General features: G+C 42.6%; 1 protein-coding gene across 1 annotated transcript in view; it reads left to right on the top strand.

Moving 5' to 3' along the window:
* The window catches only part of APC2 (APC regulator of WNT signaling pathway 2), a 118,676-nt gene extending 110,718 nt beyond the window's left edge, over window positions 1-7,958 (top strand). The window contains exon 16 of the mRNA XM_082264002.1: window positions 1,534-7,958. Coding sequence (XP_082120128.1) covers window positions 1,534-6,679 — 5,146 coding nt within the window. The 3' untranslated portion in view covers window positions 6,680-7,958. The remainder of the gene's footprint in view (window positions 1-1,533) is intronic.
* The last annotated feature ends 6,829 nt before the right edge of the window (window positions 7,959-14,787 follow it).

Below are 14,787 nucleotides of genomic sequence, written 5' to 3' on the forward strand. Positions count from 1 at the left end.
GCATTACGTGCGCATTGGCTAATTCGCGCATGCGCGTTAGCCAATTAGCGGTTGCTAACGGGAGCTAATTCGCACATGCGTATTAGTCAATTAGCAATTTCTAACAAACGGTTCCTAACATTATGTATTTGAGGATCACTATGTGAGTTGAACAAACTCTAAGTGAAAATATGGTTGGTGTCTACAAAGGTATACAAATATGACACAGCAAAATACAACATAACTGATGACATAAGTGATGATGAGACAATCTCTGAACAAAAAAAGAGTGACAAATGCAAAAGTCCCAATAAAATCCGAAAAGAACCAAGGTGCAGATACTGAGTACACAAATTCCTCACAGCACTACGTGTGGATGAGAAAAAGGTACCCTTACCATCTGGTAATTATAGCATGCACATGTAATGATGTAATGATGTAAAAAGACCCATTAGGTACAGCAAAGAATCTTCCCACTGACCAATCCTTCACCCCGTATAGAAGTATGGGTGGACTCTTACCGGATGACAAATGATCAAAGATCAGATAAAGGATTAGTGATGGGTATCTGGATTCCCCCGCTGTCCAAGAGTAGATGTTCCTTAGATTTAATCTTACCATCCAAAAACATCCGCAGATTCGGTGTACTTCTTTTCAAATGAGTGCCCAGTCTACGGCGCCCTACGGTCACAGAACACGCCCCCCGGGCTCCGATTAGCTAAGCGGCTGTTTATACTGCGAAAGCAACCAAAGAGTTTTTTTAAGGGAAAGAAGTGGAATGTTATGCAATGGCCAAGTCAATCACCTGACCTGAATACAAATGAGCATGCATTTCACTTGTTGAAGACAAAATTGAAGGGAAAATGCCCCAAGAACAAGCAGGAACTGAAGAAAGTTGCAGTAGAGGCCTGGCAGAGCATCACCAGGGATGAAAACCAGCGTCTGGTGATGTCTATGCGCTCCAGACTTCAGGCTGTAATTGACTGTAAAGGATTTGCAACCTAGTATTAAAAAGTGAAAGTTTGATTTATGATTGTCAATCTGTCCCATTACTTTTGTGTGGGAGGCACATATACAAACTGTTGTAATTCCTACACCGTTCACCTGATTTGGATGAAAATACCCTCAAATTAAAGCTGATGTTTAATTTGTTTGTTTAATTTCAAATCCATTGTGGTGGTGTATAGAGCCAAAAAGATCAGAATTGTGTCGATGTCCCAATATTAATGGAACTGACTGTAGGTATTTCACACAAAATTAAAACAGGTTACATATGTTGGTCATATGTATGGCTCTTACTAATTAGCACTATCAGATCTAGGGGTTGATAGACATCAACTTTATTGTGTTGCTAGTAGCAGCTATCCTCAAATTACCCTGACCAAAAATGGTCTATATATCAGCCAACAAAATCATTATTGGACAGAATGTACCCAATTACTATGCTGGCATATTATATTAACACCAGTTACTTTACCTAAAGAATAAACAATGTTGGGAAAAATGTAATTTTTTAACAACATAATAAAATATATTTTTTGTTTTGTCTTACAGGCAGATACTGCGTGAGCACAACTGTCTCCAGACTTTGCTGCAGCACCTGAAATCCCACAGCTTGACTATTGTTAGCAATGCATGTGGGACATTATGGAATCTATCTGCTAGATGTCCACAAGATCAGGAACTTCTCTGGGATTTGAGTGCTGTCAGTATGCTACGCAATCTCATCCATTCCAAACACAAGATGATTGCAATGGGTAGCGCAGCTGCTTTGAGAAACCTGCTTGCACATCGGCCTGTAAAATACAAGGATGCTTCTGTAATTTCTCCAGGATCTTGCATGCCTTCACTATACATGAGAAAGCAGAAAGCTTTGGAAGCAGAACTTGATGCAAAGCATTTGGCTGAAACTTTTGACTCTATGGATAAACAAGGACTAAAACCTCAACCAATTAAAGGCCCTTTACGGCACATAGAGAGTTTAGTAAAAGATTATGCCTCAGATTCTGGCTGCTTTGATGATGATGAAATACCAAACACTTCCATCAGTGCTGAAACAGGAAATTCTTCTGTACTCTCTATGTACTTAAACTCCTCATTTACTCAGGGGCAGAATGTGCCAAGAACTGGGTCATTGAGGAAGGGTCTAGACATAGAGAAAGCCAACAGCATTAAACCAGATCAAAAGAAACCACAGGATGAGATCACTATTGCCAACAAACCAGCTAGTTGTACAGTGGGCAAAATAGAACGATTGGTAGAAGATATATCCACAATGCACACTTCCTCTGATGATAGTTTCAGTCTTAGCTCAGAGGATCATTGTGTTGACTGGCCTTATGGTTCCGATGAGCTTCATGAAGCCAGGGCTCAGTCTTGTTCTCCTTGTAGACTATCGGAGAACAGTGGCTTAGTAAGGAGAGAAAACCTAAACAGGGCTCAAGCCCTTTTGCGCTTGAAAACAGCATACACAAGTCTCTCTAATGATAGTCTGAACAGTGGGAGTACAAGTGATGGATATTGTCCTAGAGAACATATGAAACCATGCAGTAAAGCTGCATTTATGGATTACAAGGAAGACCTGCAAAGGTATCAGAAACGCCCTAGCCGACTTGATTTAAAAAATATGTTTGGCATAAAGCCTGAAAGAAAGGACATGGATGGTCGTGTTAAACAAGAGCAGAACATGGCAGAACAAAGTGGACAAAGTGATCCTAGAAAAAGACAGCTATCTATCCCTGGACTAAAAAGCATGGCTTTCGAACAGGCAGAAGAAGAACCAACTATGGATAATTCCAGCAGCAAATATCCAGTAGACACCTCTGTGCATACCATAAAACTTTCTCCTTCTTACAAGCATATTTCTGGACTTGACAGTTTAGCAAAGAATGGGTCTGGATTTGCTGGTAATATTTTGCATCATACACTTTCCATGAAGAAAAAGACTTGGCTGCACCCATCACAAACCTCTGATACAGTTTCAAAAGTTTTAGAAACAGCCTCCGCTCACTCCTCCTCAAATGGAGAGCAAGAGTCCCTGCAAAAATATGCAGTTGAAGGGACTCCAATATGTTTTTCTAGATGCAGCTCCCTCTCCTCCCTTTCATCTGGAGACAACCTCTTGGATGGGCCAAGCCGCAGTGAAAATGAGATAGACAGTGACTCTTCCTTGGAAATTCTTGAAGTGGAGGATGGCCAAATGGATCATAAATGCAATCAGGATCGACAGAAACTTATGGGGAAAAATGATGTCTCACCTAGTTCATCTCAGCCTATTGCTATTACCCCAACAAAGCCAGAAAAACATTTCCTACGGGACCTTTCACCTTCGGGGAATGAAGATATGACGCCATCAAGCTCCTCAGAAAACTACATTCAAGAGACACCATTAGTGATGAGTCGCTGCAGCTCAGTCAGTTCTTTAGGAAGTTTTGAGAGTCCTTCCATTGCTAGTTCAATTCAAAGTGATCCATGTAGTGAGATGATCAGTGGAACAATAAGCCCCAGTGAGTTGCCAGACAGTCCTGGACAGACCATGCCACCAAGTAGAAGCAAAACTCCAAGCTTTGACCCCAGTAACCACCTAGAAAAGGAGGCTAGTCAGTTTAACATCCAGTGGGAAAACAATGTGAAGAAGTTCATGGAGATAACTGATTTTAAAGAAAGGTTCCAGATTCCAAGAGATATTGACTCAATGATTTACTTTACAGTGGAAAAACCTACAGAAAACTTTTCATGTGCTTCCAGTTTAAGTGCTCTTCCCTTGCACGAACATTATATCCAAAAGGATGTGGAACTTAAACTCATCCCCCCATTTCCTGAGAAAAATACTCTGAACTTTGTAGCACATGAAAAATGTGGAGACAGTCACGAAGAAAGAATCCTGGGATTTATGAAAAAATCTGAAATTGATCTTGTTTCAGATGATGATATTGACATTCTGAAAGAGTGTATCCACTCTGCTATGCCCACAAAGCTGTGTAAAATGAAAACATCAATGCTTTCTGGACACCTTGTGAATGCTCAAACCAAAAAACCAGTTCAGCTACCTGTGTACATGTTGGTTCCTGCTCACCCACAGCTGACAGTAAATAAGGGCTTTTGTTCCAAAAAGGAAATATTTAATGATAACTCTTCTTTCACAGACTCAGCAGAGGGAACACCTGTGAACTTCTCCAGTGCAGCTTCTCTTAGTGATGAAACATTGCAGTACCCTATTAAAGAAAGTCAAGATCTTAGACAAAGGCCAAGTAGTCGAATGCAAATGAGAGATTTAGGAGCAATATTAGATCATCATCAGAGAGAAGAAAGAACACTGTTTTCAACAGACAATATTGCAGGCCTAACAAAAATGAATTACAAAGCTGGCAAATCTACAAATGGTGCTTATATATTGAAAACACCTCAAACAGCAGACACAATAAAGAGCACTGAAACACGTCATAGAAATCCTTCCAAATGTATTGGAAGTGCTGAGAGAGTATCTGCTTCGGCTAGTCCCTCGAGACTAGAAATAAAGCAAGGAGAAAGTGTTCATGGGAATTTAGCTTTCCAGTCTTTTTGTCATACTACACCAACAGAGGAAGCAGTATACTGCTTCTTTGAAGATGATGTTAATTTGGTAAACTCAAGTAAAGATGTCCAAAGGATGAAAACTGAGCCATCTAAATCTCCACGAAAACATCAGTGTTCCGGAAAAACAAAGCGAGAGGCTAAGGAGCCTGTAAGTAAAAGCAATTTGTCTACTTCTAAGTTCAGTAATTTTATAGAGGATGAGCCTATGCCTTTTTACTCTCTCAGCTCTTCAATGAGCTCCCTCAGTGACATAGAGCCTGTTAGCACCCAGTGTAAGTTGAATAAACCAGTTAAAATTGCCTCTAGGCAACAAGGTTGGACATCTAGAACTTGTACTGAGAGAAAAGACTCCTCAGCTAACCACACATCAGATGAAGAAAAAAGTTCTGCAGTGATGCCCAGAAAGAGGAGGCTCTCAGCTCGTAAAAGAAAGCACAAACTTAAAAATAATGAGAGAAAGGAATTTCCGCTCACCACATCTGGGGATAAGACACAAGAAGGTGAAGACTTGTCTGATCTAGATAGTGTGGACTGGGAAGCAATTAAGGAAGGGGCTAACTCAATAGTCAGCTGGATCCATCAAGCTGCAGCATCTATTTCTGGAGAATCGTCAGCTATTTCTAGAGATCCATCTTTTGACTCCCTTATGTCTAGCCCTTCTGTCTCCAGTCGACAAAGTTTGTATGGACAGCACAAGCAAAACAGAGATAGGTCTCTGAGTTCTAAAAATGGGGCTTCGAGTCAACTATCCAGTAGTAGTGAAGGCTCCAGAAGTAACAGAGGAAGGAGAGTGTTTAATCAAGGCCAAAAGCAAACTTCTAATATTCCCATGGTCCTTCGTGGAAGGACAGTAATTTACATGCCAGCACAAGATAAAGCAACAGATAGCAGGCAATGCTACCAGTATAACCAACCTCAGGAAGATACAAAAGTCACTAATTCTATGCGTTCCAGGAGTCTTCACCGCCTTGGAAAATCTGAAATTGCAGAGGAGATGACCTTGCCAAAAAGAAGCGCAACACCTCCAGCTCGTATCAGTACTGTGCCATCTCAAAACTCCTCCAGCAATTCCACACCTTCTCGAAAAGCACAATCCCCAGTGACTCCACCTTCTCCAAAGTCAAAAGGGGCCAGGAATCCTCAGACTCCTGGAAATAAAACTCAGAAGTCCCCTGTACGAATCCCATACATGAGGAAAGCAAGTCCTCGAGCTTCACCTGGTCCATCCCCACTGGCTATGGAACCCTTTACTGCTAGTTCTCATCAGAGCCCCAGCAAAAGGCCCATTGCCCAAAGCGGTCGTCTTAGTCAAATGAGAAACAGTGAGACTGATAAATCAGGAATGCTGCGTCAATTAACGTTCATCAAAGAATCAGCAGGTGGAATGAAGCGACAACATTCTGATTTGTCTGTATCGCAGAGACAACACAGAGCCCCCCCTCGAAGCAATGGCGCTTTACCTGCTGTTTTCCTCTGTTCCTCCCGCTGTGAGGAACTCAAAGCACACAAATCTGCCAAAAATAAAACTCCATCACCCCCAAACCGCCCACCAAGAAGAACAAGTTCTGAGAGTCCATCGCGACTTCCTGTCCGAAATATGCCACCACCACCAGAGCCTTTCAAAAGATATTCCTCTTCCCCTCACATTAACCTTCCATGGTCACGTGTAGAGGGAAAGGCAGGCCATAGCACCTCAAAAAATGAAGAAAAAAGAGTTCCAAGGATTGACTCTTCTTCAGGCTCAGGGAGAGCAACTTGGAGAAGGATTCGTGATGAAGATATCCCACATATACTAAGAAGCACTTTGCCTGCCTGTGCATTGCCACTTTCTGAGGAGCACAGTGAGCCACGAAGGAAAACAAGTGATGCTGTAGTCCAGACAGAGGACATCAACATAACCAAGACCAACTCCAGCACCTCACCTACAATAGAGAGTAGAAACAGAACCAGCATAAACTCAACAGTTATGTCAGAGTCAGGGAAGGGGACCTTATCTGTTGTGAACTTGCCCACAAGCAGACACAGCTCCCCCAGTAGGGCAGCCAGAGTTACTCCATTTAACTATGTACCAAGCCCTATTGTAACAGCTACAAAGGAGGCAGTTGGTAAAGTAACTAGTGAGTGATTGTAGAGATAAGAAACACGTATTATAAAGGTGCTCTGGTAAAAATTGCACAGAATATGAGGTCAAGTTCCAGTTTGCAGGACCTGGATATTTTGGCTTGTTGCTTCCTTACTGTCCTGTTGCTGACCCGCAAAATCAGTGCATGTTGAAAATGAGACATGCACCATTTTATGCCACTTTCCGGAGGTGGTCCCATCATAGACTTTTGATGCAGATGACTTTGGCACTTTATGAATACTGACGAATCTGAATCTGTTGTTATAGGCAATAAAACAACAATCTGCTCTATTGTGCAAAAACTTACTATTGGGGCTTGTTTGCTAGAGATAAGGCTCTCTTAACATATATGAAATGCTGCCAGATCTTTGATACTAGTACAAAACAAAAATGTGAGATGTTTGGGTGACCACAATAAATTTTGAATTGTTCCCAGGTAAAATTTCTAAAGCCATTCTCTTAAGATAACATGTCATCTTGAATTTTAATTGGTAAACCTGTTGAAAACCTTAAATGTAAACCTAAATGCTTTAAAGCAAAGCCTTAATCTGTGTGTAGGCTGCATGATCATACACAATTCAAACACTGTTGTAAACTGTAACCATAGCACAGCTTAAAAAAAGGGGATTTACCAGAGAATGGTAGAAAAGAGTGCTTGCTCTAAACCTGCAGACTGATTATAACATTCTAAATGCTTCAGTAATCCTTTTTTTCCCTATTGCCAAATTAAAGTTATGTACATTTTACAAATGTTAAAGAGAGAGCAACTGACTATCACTAGTCCCGGGAATTTAAACTCTGTACATTTTGAACATTTTTTGCTTGTTTTTGCTCTTTTATGGTATACAAATAAGTATCCCACGTGCCAAGCTTTTTAGAATTTAATTTGTCACTTGTAGAATATCATATTCTATCTTTAATTAGTCAAGGCTAGAAAGTGATGTTATACCCTAATGTGTAAAACTCAGACCAATTCACTTTCATCAAGCTGAGAAGGACACAAAGCAAATGTACACACTGCTCCCAATCTGCAGCCAGTATGAATATTGCATATGGTTATGCAATGCTATTCTCTACTGATTTTTGCTTATTAGCATGGATCAATGATGTAAATTGCTGGAGGTGTGCAGAAGGGAGGTTGTCAAGGATTCATTTGTAATGCTAGCACAAAGCAGCAGCTTTGCATTTCATTATTTTTAGCTTTATTTTAATGGTAGTAGAAATGTCAATTTTGTTTATTCTATATGAAATGTAAAAATAAAGTTGCAATTTATGAAAGGTACTGGTGTGCTCTGTTAGCTTTATCAACTTTTCTCATTTTCATGAATTACTGATTATAATGTAGCACTATTCCCAAGGGAGCTGCTGAAGACGGTTCCCCTGGGTTACCATTAGCAACAGTAGAACATTCAGGCATGTTTCCAAGTGATTTTACCTCAGACAAGGACCAGTCCAGTTTCTTTGGTTTTTATGTTTTATTAGGAACTTGGATAGTTAAGGGATGAGTGGGATACTCCAACAGAACTAAACTATGCACAATAGCAGGAACCATCTGATAAATGCTGTCTAACGCTGGTTAAATGCTGAGTAACACTGAGTTGAGCTAGTCACAGCTAGGCCGCTTAATTTGCTTTGCCTTCTGACCATGAAAGAGTCCTTTAGCTTCCTAAGGCACTCCTTTCCTGAGGTAGCTGTCCTCTAAAATAGACTGTACAGCTGTGCAACTTCAGGGCCCTTCCTGGCACCCCCTTTACCCCCTAATCATCAGGGCTTTTCAACTTGGCAACCCTTTTACAGTAACACTCCGGGTAGCTGGCTCCTGGATCCCCTTGACCTTCCTGGAGTGGTCCCCTCTCTTAGGCAGACCCCTGGGCAGATGCTTAGGTACTCACGATACTGTTTTCCGGAAGAATCCTGCCGAACGGCAAATAGAGCTTTCTTTTGGTGGTATTTGTTCATATGTGCGATTTTTTGATCATGCGTTATAAACAAAAAAAGAGCGACAATTTTGCAAAAATAACAATATTTTTCACATTTTTTTATATGAAATTCCCCCCCAAAAAAATGTAAAAATCTAAATTTTTTAACATTTTAGGCCAATTTGTTTTCTGCTACATATGTTTGGTAAAAAAAATCGCAAAAAGCGTATTTTGATTGGTTTGCGCAAAAGTTATTGCGTTTACTAACTAAGGGAAAGATTTTTGTAATTTTTGTTGTTTTTTTTTTAACGAGTAATGGCGGCGATCTGCGATTTTTTTGCAGTACTGCGACATTGCGGCGGACAGATCAGACCCTTGACTGACATTTTTGACACTTTTGGGGGTACCAGTGACATTACTACAGTAATCAATGCTATACAAATGCACTGTTACTGTAAAAATGACACTGGGAGGGAAGGGGTTAACTTTATTGGAGAGGGAGGGGTTAAGTGTGTCCCTAGTGGCGTGTTTCTTACTGTGATTGGATGTGGCTTTGTGTGTAACAGCACAGATCAACGGTCCTACATAGCAGGACCGAGTGATCTGTGCTTTTACACAGGGGAGAGTGACAGGCGGCTTTGTTTACATTAGCCGCCTGCCTTTCTCCCTCTCTACCCGACGACGAGTGACCCGTCACACGCGCCGGCTTCTTCGGGTACGAGCGGGGGTGGGAGCGCCCCTCCGGCGGCACGCGCTCGCCCCCTATTCGCTCCCAGGCTAGTGACGTACCGGTACGTCACTTTGCCTAGGAGGGGCTGACCGCCGCCGTATATAGTCGGGCGGCTGTCGGCAAGTGGTTAATGACCAGGTCCTATTTTGCAATTCGGCACTGCGTTACTTTAACAGACAATTGCGCGGTTGTGCGACGCTGTACCCAAAATGAAATTGACGTCCTTTTTTCCCACAAGTAGAGCTTTCTTTTGGTGGTATTTGATCACCTGTGCAATTTTTATTTTTTTGCGCTATAAACAAAAAAAGAGCGACAATTTAAAAAAAAAAAAGCAAAATATTTTAACAAAAAAAGAGCGACAATTTTGCAAAAATAACAATATTTTTCACATTTTTTTATATGAAATTCCCCCCCAAAAAAATGTAAAAATCTAAATTTTTTAACATTTTAGGCCAATTTGTTTTTTGCTACATATGTTTGGTAAAAAAAAAAAAATCGCAATAAGCGTATTTTCATTGGTTTGCGCAAAAGTTATTGAGTTTACTAACTACAGGAAAGATTTGTAATTTTCATTGTTTTTTTTTTTTTACTAGTAATGGCGGCGATCTGCGATTTTCTGTGGGACTGCGACATTTTGGCAGACAAAACGGACCCCTAACTGACATTTTTGACACTTTGGGGATACCAGTGACATTACTACAGTAATCAGTGCTAAAAATATGCACTTTACTGTAATAATGCCATTGGCAGGGAAGGGGTTAATACTATTGGTGATCAAGGGGTTAAATGTGAGCCTAGGGGAGGGATTCTAAATGTGGGGGGGTTGGGCTTGTGAGATGACCATAGAGACATGCGATCCTATATAGCAGGATTGCATGGTCTCTGTGATCATCTCATGGAGAAGGACAGACGGCTGCGTTTACATCAGCCGTCCGTCCTTCTCTGTCAGCGGGGGAGATCGCGGGTGGCCCGCGGCCATCGGAGCGGTCTATCACAAGCACTGGCTTCCCCACTGATGAGCGGGAGCGCACCCCCTAGCTCCTCCCAGGTGAGCGCCGTACATGTACGGGACTTTGCCTGGGATAGCCGACCTGCCGCCGTACATCTGCGGCGGCTGGTCGGCAAGTGGTTAACAAAATGTAATAAAGATGTGGAAATGTGTATGTGGATGCACTTTAATCAACAGAAAGTAGTGTTTGGTGTGTTTGGGTACTTTAAATTGAGTACTCAGACACATTACAATATACTGTGGTAAAGGTGTACTAATGCACTGAAATATACTGTGTTAAACGTGCACTAACGTGCTGAAATGTACTACGTTAAACGTGCATAACACACTGATATAAATGCACGTTTAACAAAGTAAACGCACCGATATATACTGCGTTAAATGTACAGTAATGCACTGATATATACTGCATTAAACATGCATTAACGCGCCGATATATACTGCGTTAAACGTGCAGTAACACACGCATATTTACTGCATTAAATGTACAATAATGCACTGATATACAGTGAGAGGGGGAAAAGAATTTGATCCCCTGCTGATTTTGTACGTTTTCCCACTGCCAAAGAAACGCTCAGTCTATAACTTTAATGGTAGGTTTATTTTAACAGTGAGAGACAGAATAACAACAAAAACAAAATCCAGAAAAACGCTGGAAAAAAAATAAAGTTTTAAATTGATTTGCATTTTAATGATTGTTGGACCCCTTTGCAAAACAGGACTTAGTACTTGGTGGCAAAACCCTTGTTGGCAATCACAGAGGTCAACCGTTTCTTGTAATTGGCCACCAGGTTTGCACACATCTCAGGGGGGATTTTGTCCCACCCCTTTGCAGATCCTCTTCAAGTCATTAAAGTTTCAAGACTGACGTTTGGCAACTTGAACCTTTAGCTCCATCCACATATTTTCTATTGGATTAAGGTCTGGAGAGGCCACTCCAGGACCTTAACCACTAGCCGACTGCCGCACGACTATATACGACGGCAGTCAGCCCCTCACAGGCAAAGTGACATAGGGGTACGTCACTAGCCTGTAAGGCTCTAGGGGGCGAGCGCGGACCCCCCCGTGCGTGTTACCGGCGGACCCGATGTCCCTCGGTCACTCGCGATCGTCGGGTGGAGAGGGAGAAAGGCAAGAAAAAAATAAAAATGACAAAAATCTTTCCCTTAGTTAGTAAACGCAATAACTTTTGCGCAAACCAATCAAAATACGCATATTACGATTTTTTTTTACCAAACATGTAGCAGAAAACAAATTGGCCTAAAATGTTAAAAAATTTTGATTTTCACATTTTTTTTGGGGGGGAATTTGAAAAATATTGCTATTTTTGCAAAATTGTCGCTCTTTTTTTGTTTATAGCGCATGTGGGAAAAAAAGGACGTCAATTTCATTTGGGTACAGCGTCACACGACCGTGCAACTGTCTGTTAAAGTCACGCAGTGCCGAATCGCAAAATAGGCCCTGGTCAGGAAGGGGGTAAAATCTTCCGGGGCTTAAGTGGTTAATGTGCTTCTTCTCATCTTTACGAGGTGAGATCTTGCATTGAGCCCCAGACCGAGGGAGACTGACAGTTATTTTGTGTTTCTTCCATTTGCAAATAATCGCACCAACTGTTGTCGCCCTTCCACCACGCTGCTTGGTGATGGTCTTGTAGTCCATTGCAGCCTTTTGTACTTCTACAATTTTGTCCCTGACATCCTTGGACAGCTCTTTGTTCTTGGCTATGGTGGAGAGATTGGAATCTGATTGATTGCTTCTGTGGACAGGTGTTTTTATACAGGTAACAAAGTTGAGAGTAGGAGCACTCTCTTTAACCACCTCAATACAGGGCACTTAAACCCCCTTCCTTCCCAGACCAATTTTCAGCTTTTAGCGCTGTTGCAATTTGAATGACAATTGCGCGGTCATGCAACGCTGTACCTAAACCAAATTTGTGTCATTTTTTCCCCACAAATAGAGCTTTCTTTTGGTGGTATTTGATCACCGTCAGGTTTTTTCTTTTTTGGTGCACAAATAAAAAAAGACTGAAAAGTTTGAAAAAAAAAAAAAAAGTTTTTTTGTTTAGGTTATAAAATTTTGTAAATAGATATGTTTTTTCCTGCACTGATGAGCACTGATGATGCCGCACTGACAGGCACTGATGAGGAGACACTAATGGGGTGGCACTGATGGGGTGGCACTGATATGCAGCACTGATGGGCACTGATAGGTAGCACTGATATGCAGCACTGATGGGCACTGATATGTGGCACTGATAGATAGCACTGATATGCAGCATTGGTGGGCACTGATAGGCAGCGCTGATGGGCACTGATAGACAGCACTGATGGGCACTGATTGGCGGGACTGATAGGTGGCACTGTTGGGCGGCAATGATCGGCACTGATGGGGGGCACTGATGGGCACTGATAGGCAGCACTGGTGGGCAATAATGGGCACTGGTGGGCGGCACTGATAGATGGCAATAACGACACTGGTGGGCAGCACTGATAGATGGCATTGGTGGGCAGCACTGATAGGGAGGGCACTGGGGGGCTCTCTGAGCCCTGCTTGCCATCCCTGGTGGCCATAGTGGGCATCCCTGGTGGTCATCCCTGGTGGCTTAGTGGCACCCCTCCCCCCCCAGGGCTGCACTGGTAATCAATGTTCTGATTACCAGCACAGACCCCCCCCTGTGATCAGTGAGTAATTAGAAATACTCACTGATCATCCCCGCAGCAGCACCGATCATCCCTCTTCTCCTCACTGACAGGATCTGTCAGGAGGAGAAGAGATCGAAGCCGTTACAACGGCTCTATTTACATTACATGATGGCTGTGATTGGACACAGCCGTCATGTGATCAGGAAGGCCAATCACAGGGCCCTCCTGCCGAGGCTTGTTGCTCTGTGTCCTAGGGACACAGGCACATCGAGATCGCGCCGCTGCGCGTGCCCGCGGTGGCGCGATCTCTCTCCTTCTGAAGGACGTTCCGGAACGTCCATTTAGAAGGACGAGACTCCCGCCCGGCCGTATATCTACAATGGCCCGGGTGGGAGGTAGTTAAGAGAATGCTCCTTATCTCAACTCCTTACCTGTATAGAAGACACCTGAGAGCCAGAAATCTTGATGATTGATAGGGGATCAAAAGCTTATTTCACTCATTAAAATGCAAATCAATGTATATAGGCGCGTTAAATCTAAAAAAATCCAAAACGTAGAGGGAGCAGGCATTTTTAATCTCAGCAAGGTCACTCTAAACAGTGCTGAGATTCGAATTTTGGACAAAGGTCTAAAATTCGCACCCCCACAACGTCTTAACAAGTTCCAAACTTATATGGATGTACATAAGTTTGTGAGGAAAATGAGTGTGAAGCGATATATGATGAGCAATCCAATAACTCAACAGATCAATGTACCCCGGCAATATCAACATTCCGGGTTATCAAATGCATCTGTATTTAACCCACCAGGATCTTTAGCGCCTTCTCTGAAGGTATTCAGGGACGTGGTGCTTAGAGACCTAGACTGAATTCAAGTACACAAAACCTCTCTATCTATTGATTTACAAACAGGATTAGATTCCTTATGTAATAACAAAAACCTGGTAATTAGGCCTGCCGATAAAGGGGGGGGGGGGATAGCTGTCCTTGATAGGGACGACTATATGGCAGAAATGCATAGATTGTTGAATGACAATCAAACATATGTCACATTGCCCTCCTATCCCAAGACCAAATACAAAAAGGTGTTGGAGAGAATTGTGGAAGATGGTCATGAACTGGGGATACTCAATAAAAAGGAGAAGGCTTTCCTCATCCCGAAATGCCCCCGGACCCCAGTAATTTATTGTCTTCCAAAACTGCACAAGAGTCTGACTTCCCCCCCGGGTCGCCCCATAGTCAGTGGCATAGACTCTGTGACGTCCCAGGTGGGGAAGTACATTGACTCTTACCTGCAGCCTCTAGTCCAAAGGACTCCATCCTATGTCAAGGACACCACGCATATCTTAAATTTGTTGTCTGAACAGACTCCCACTGCAGACCTATGGCTGGTAACAGCAGACGTGTCCTCACTGTACACGATTATTCCACATCATTTGGGTTTAGATGCAGTGAGGATGTTTCTTGACAGGGATTCCTTGATACCAGACCAACAGATCTCTTTCATCATGAGACTTTTGGAATTCGCCACACACCATAATTATTTCTGGTTCGATGGTAAATTTTACCGCCAGATAACTGGAGTGGCTATGGGGGCTAAATATGCCCCCTCACTAGCCAACCTCTTCATGGCCCAGTGGGAGGAGGACGTCATCTATGCCCACCATAGACCCCAATTGAGGCTGTGGGCAAGGTACATTGATGACGTCCTCCTCCTCTGGGATGGCCATCACCATGAATTGGTGGCTTTTATGGAAATGTTGAATTCCAACTCAAGAGGCATCCAACTCAACTACGAATGTAGCCAGTCCA

This window comes from Pelophylax lessonae (assembly GCF_965119305.1).
Source record: "Pelophylax lessonae genome assembly, chromosome: 1".
Lineage (NCBI taxonomy): Eukaryota > Metazoa > Chordata > Amphibia > Anura > Ranidae > Pelophylax > Pelophylax lessonae.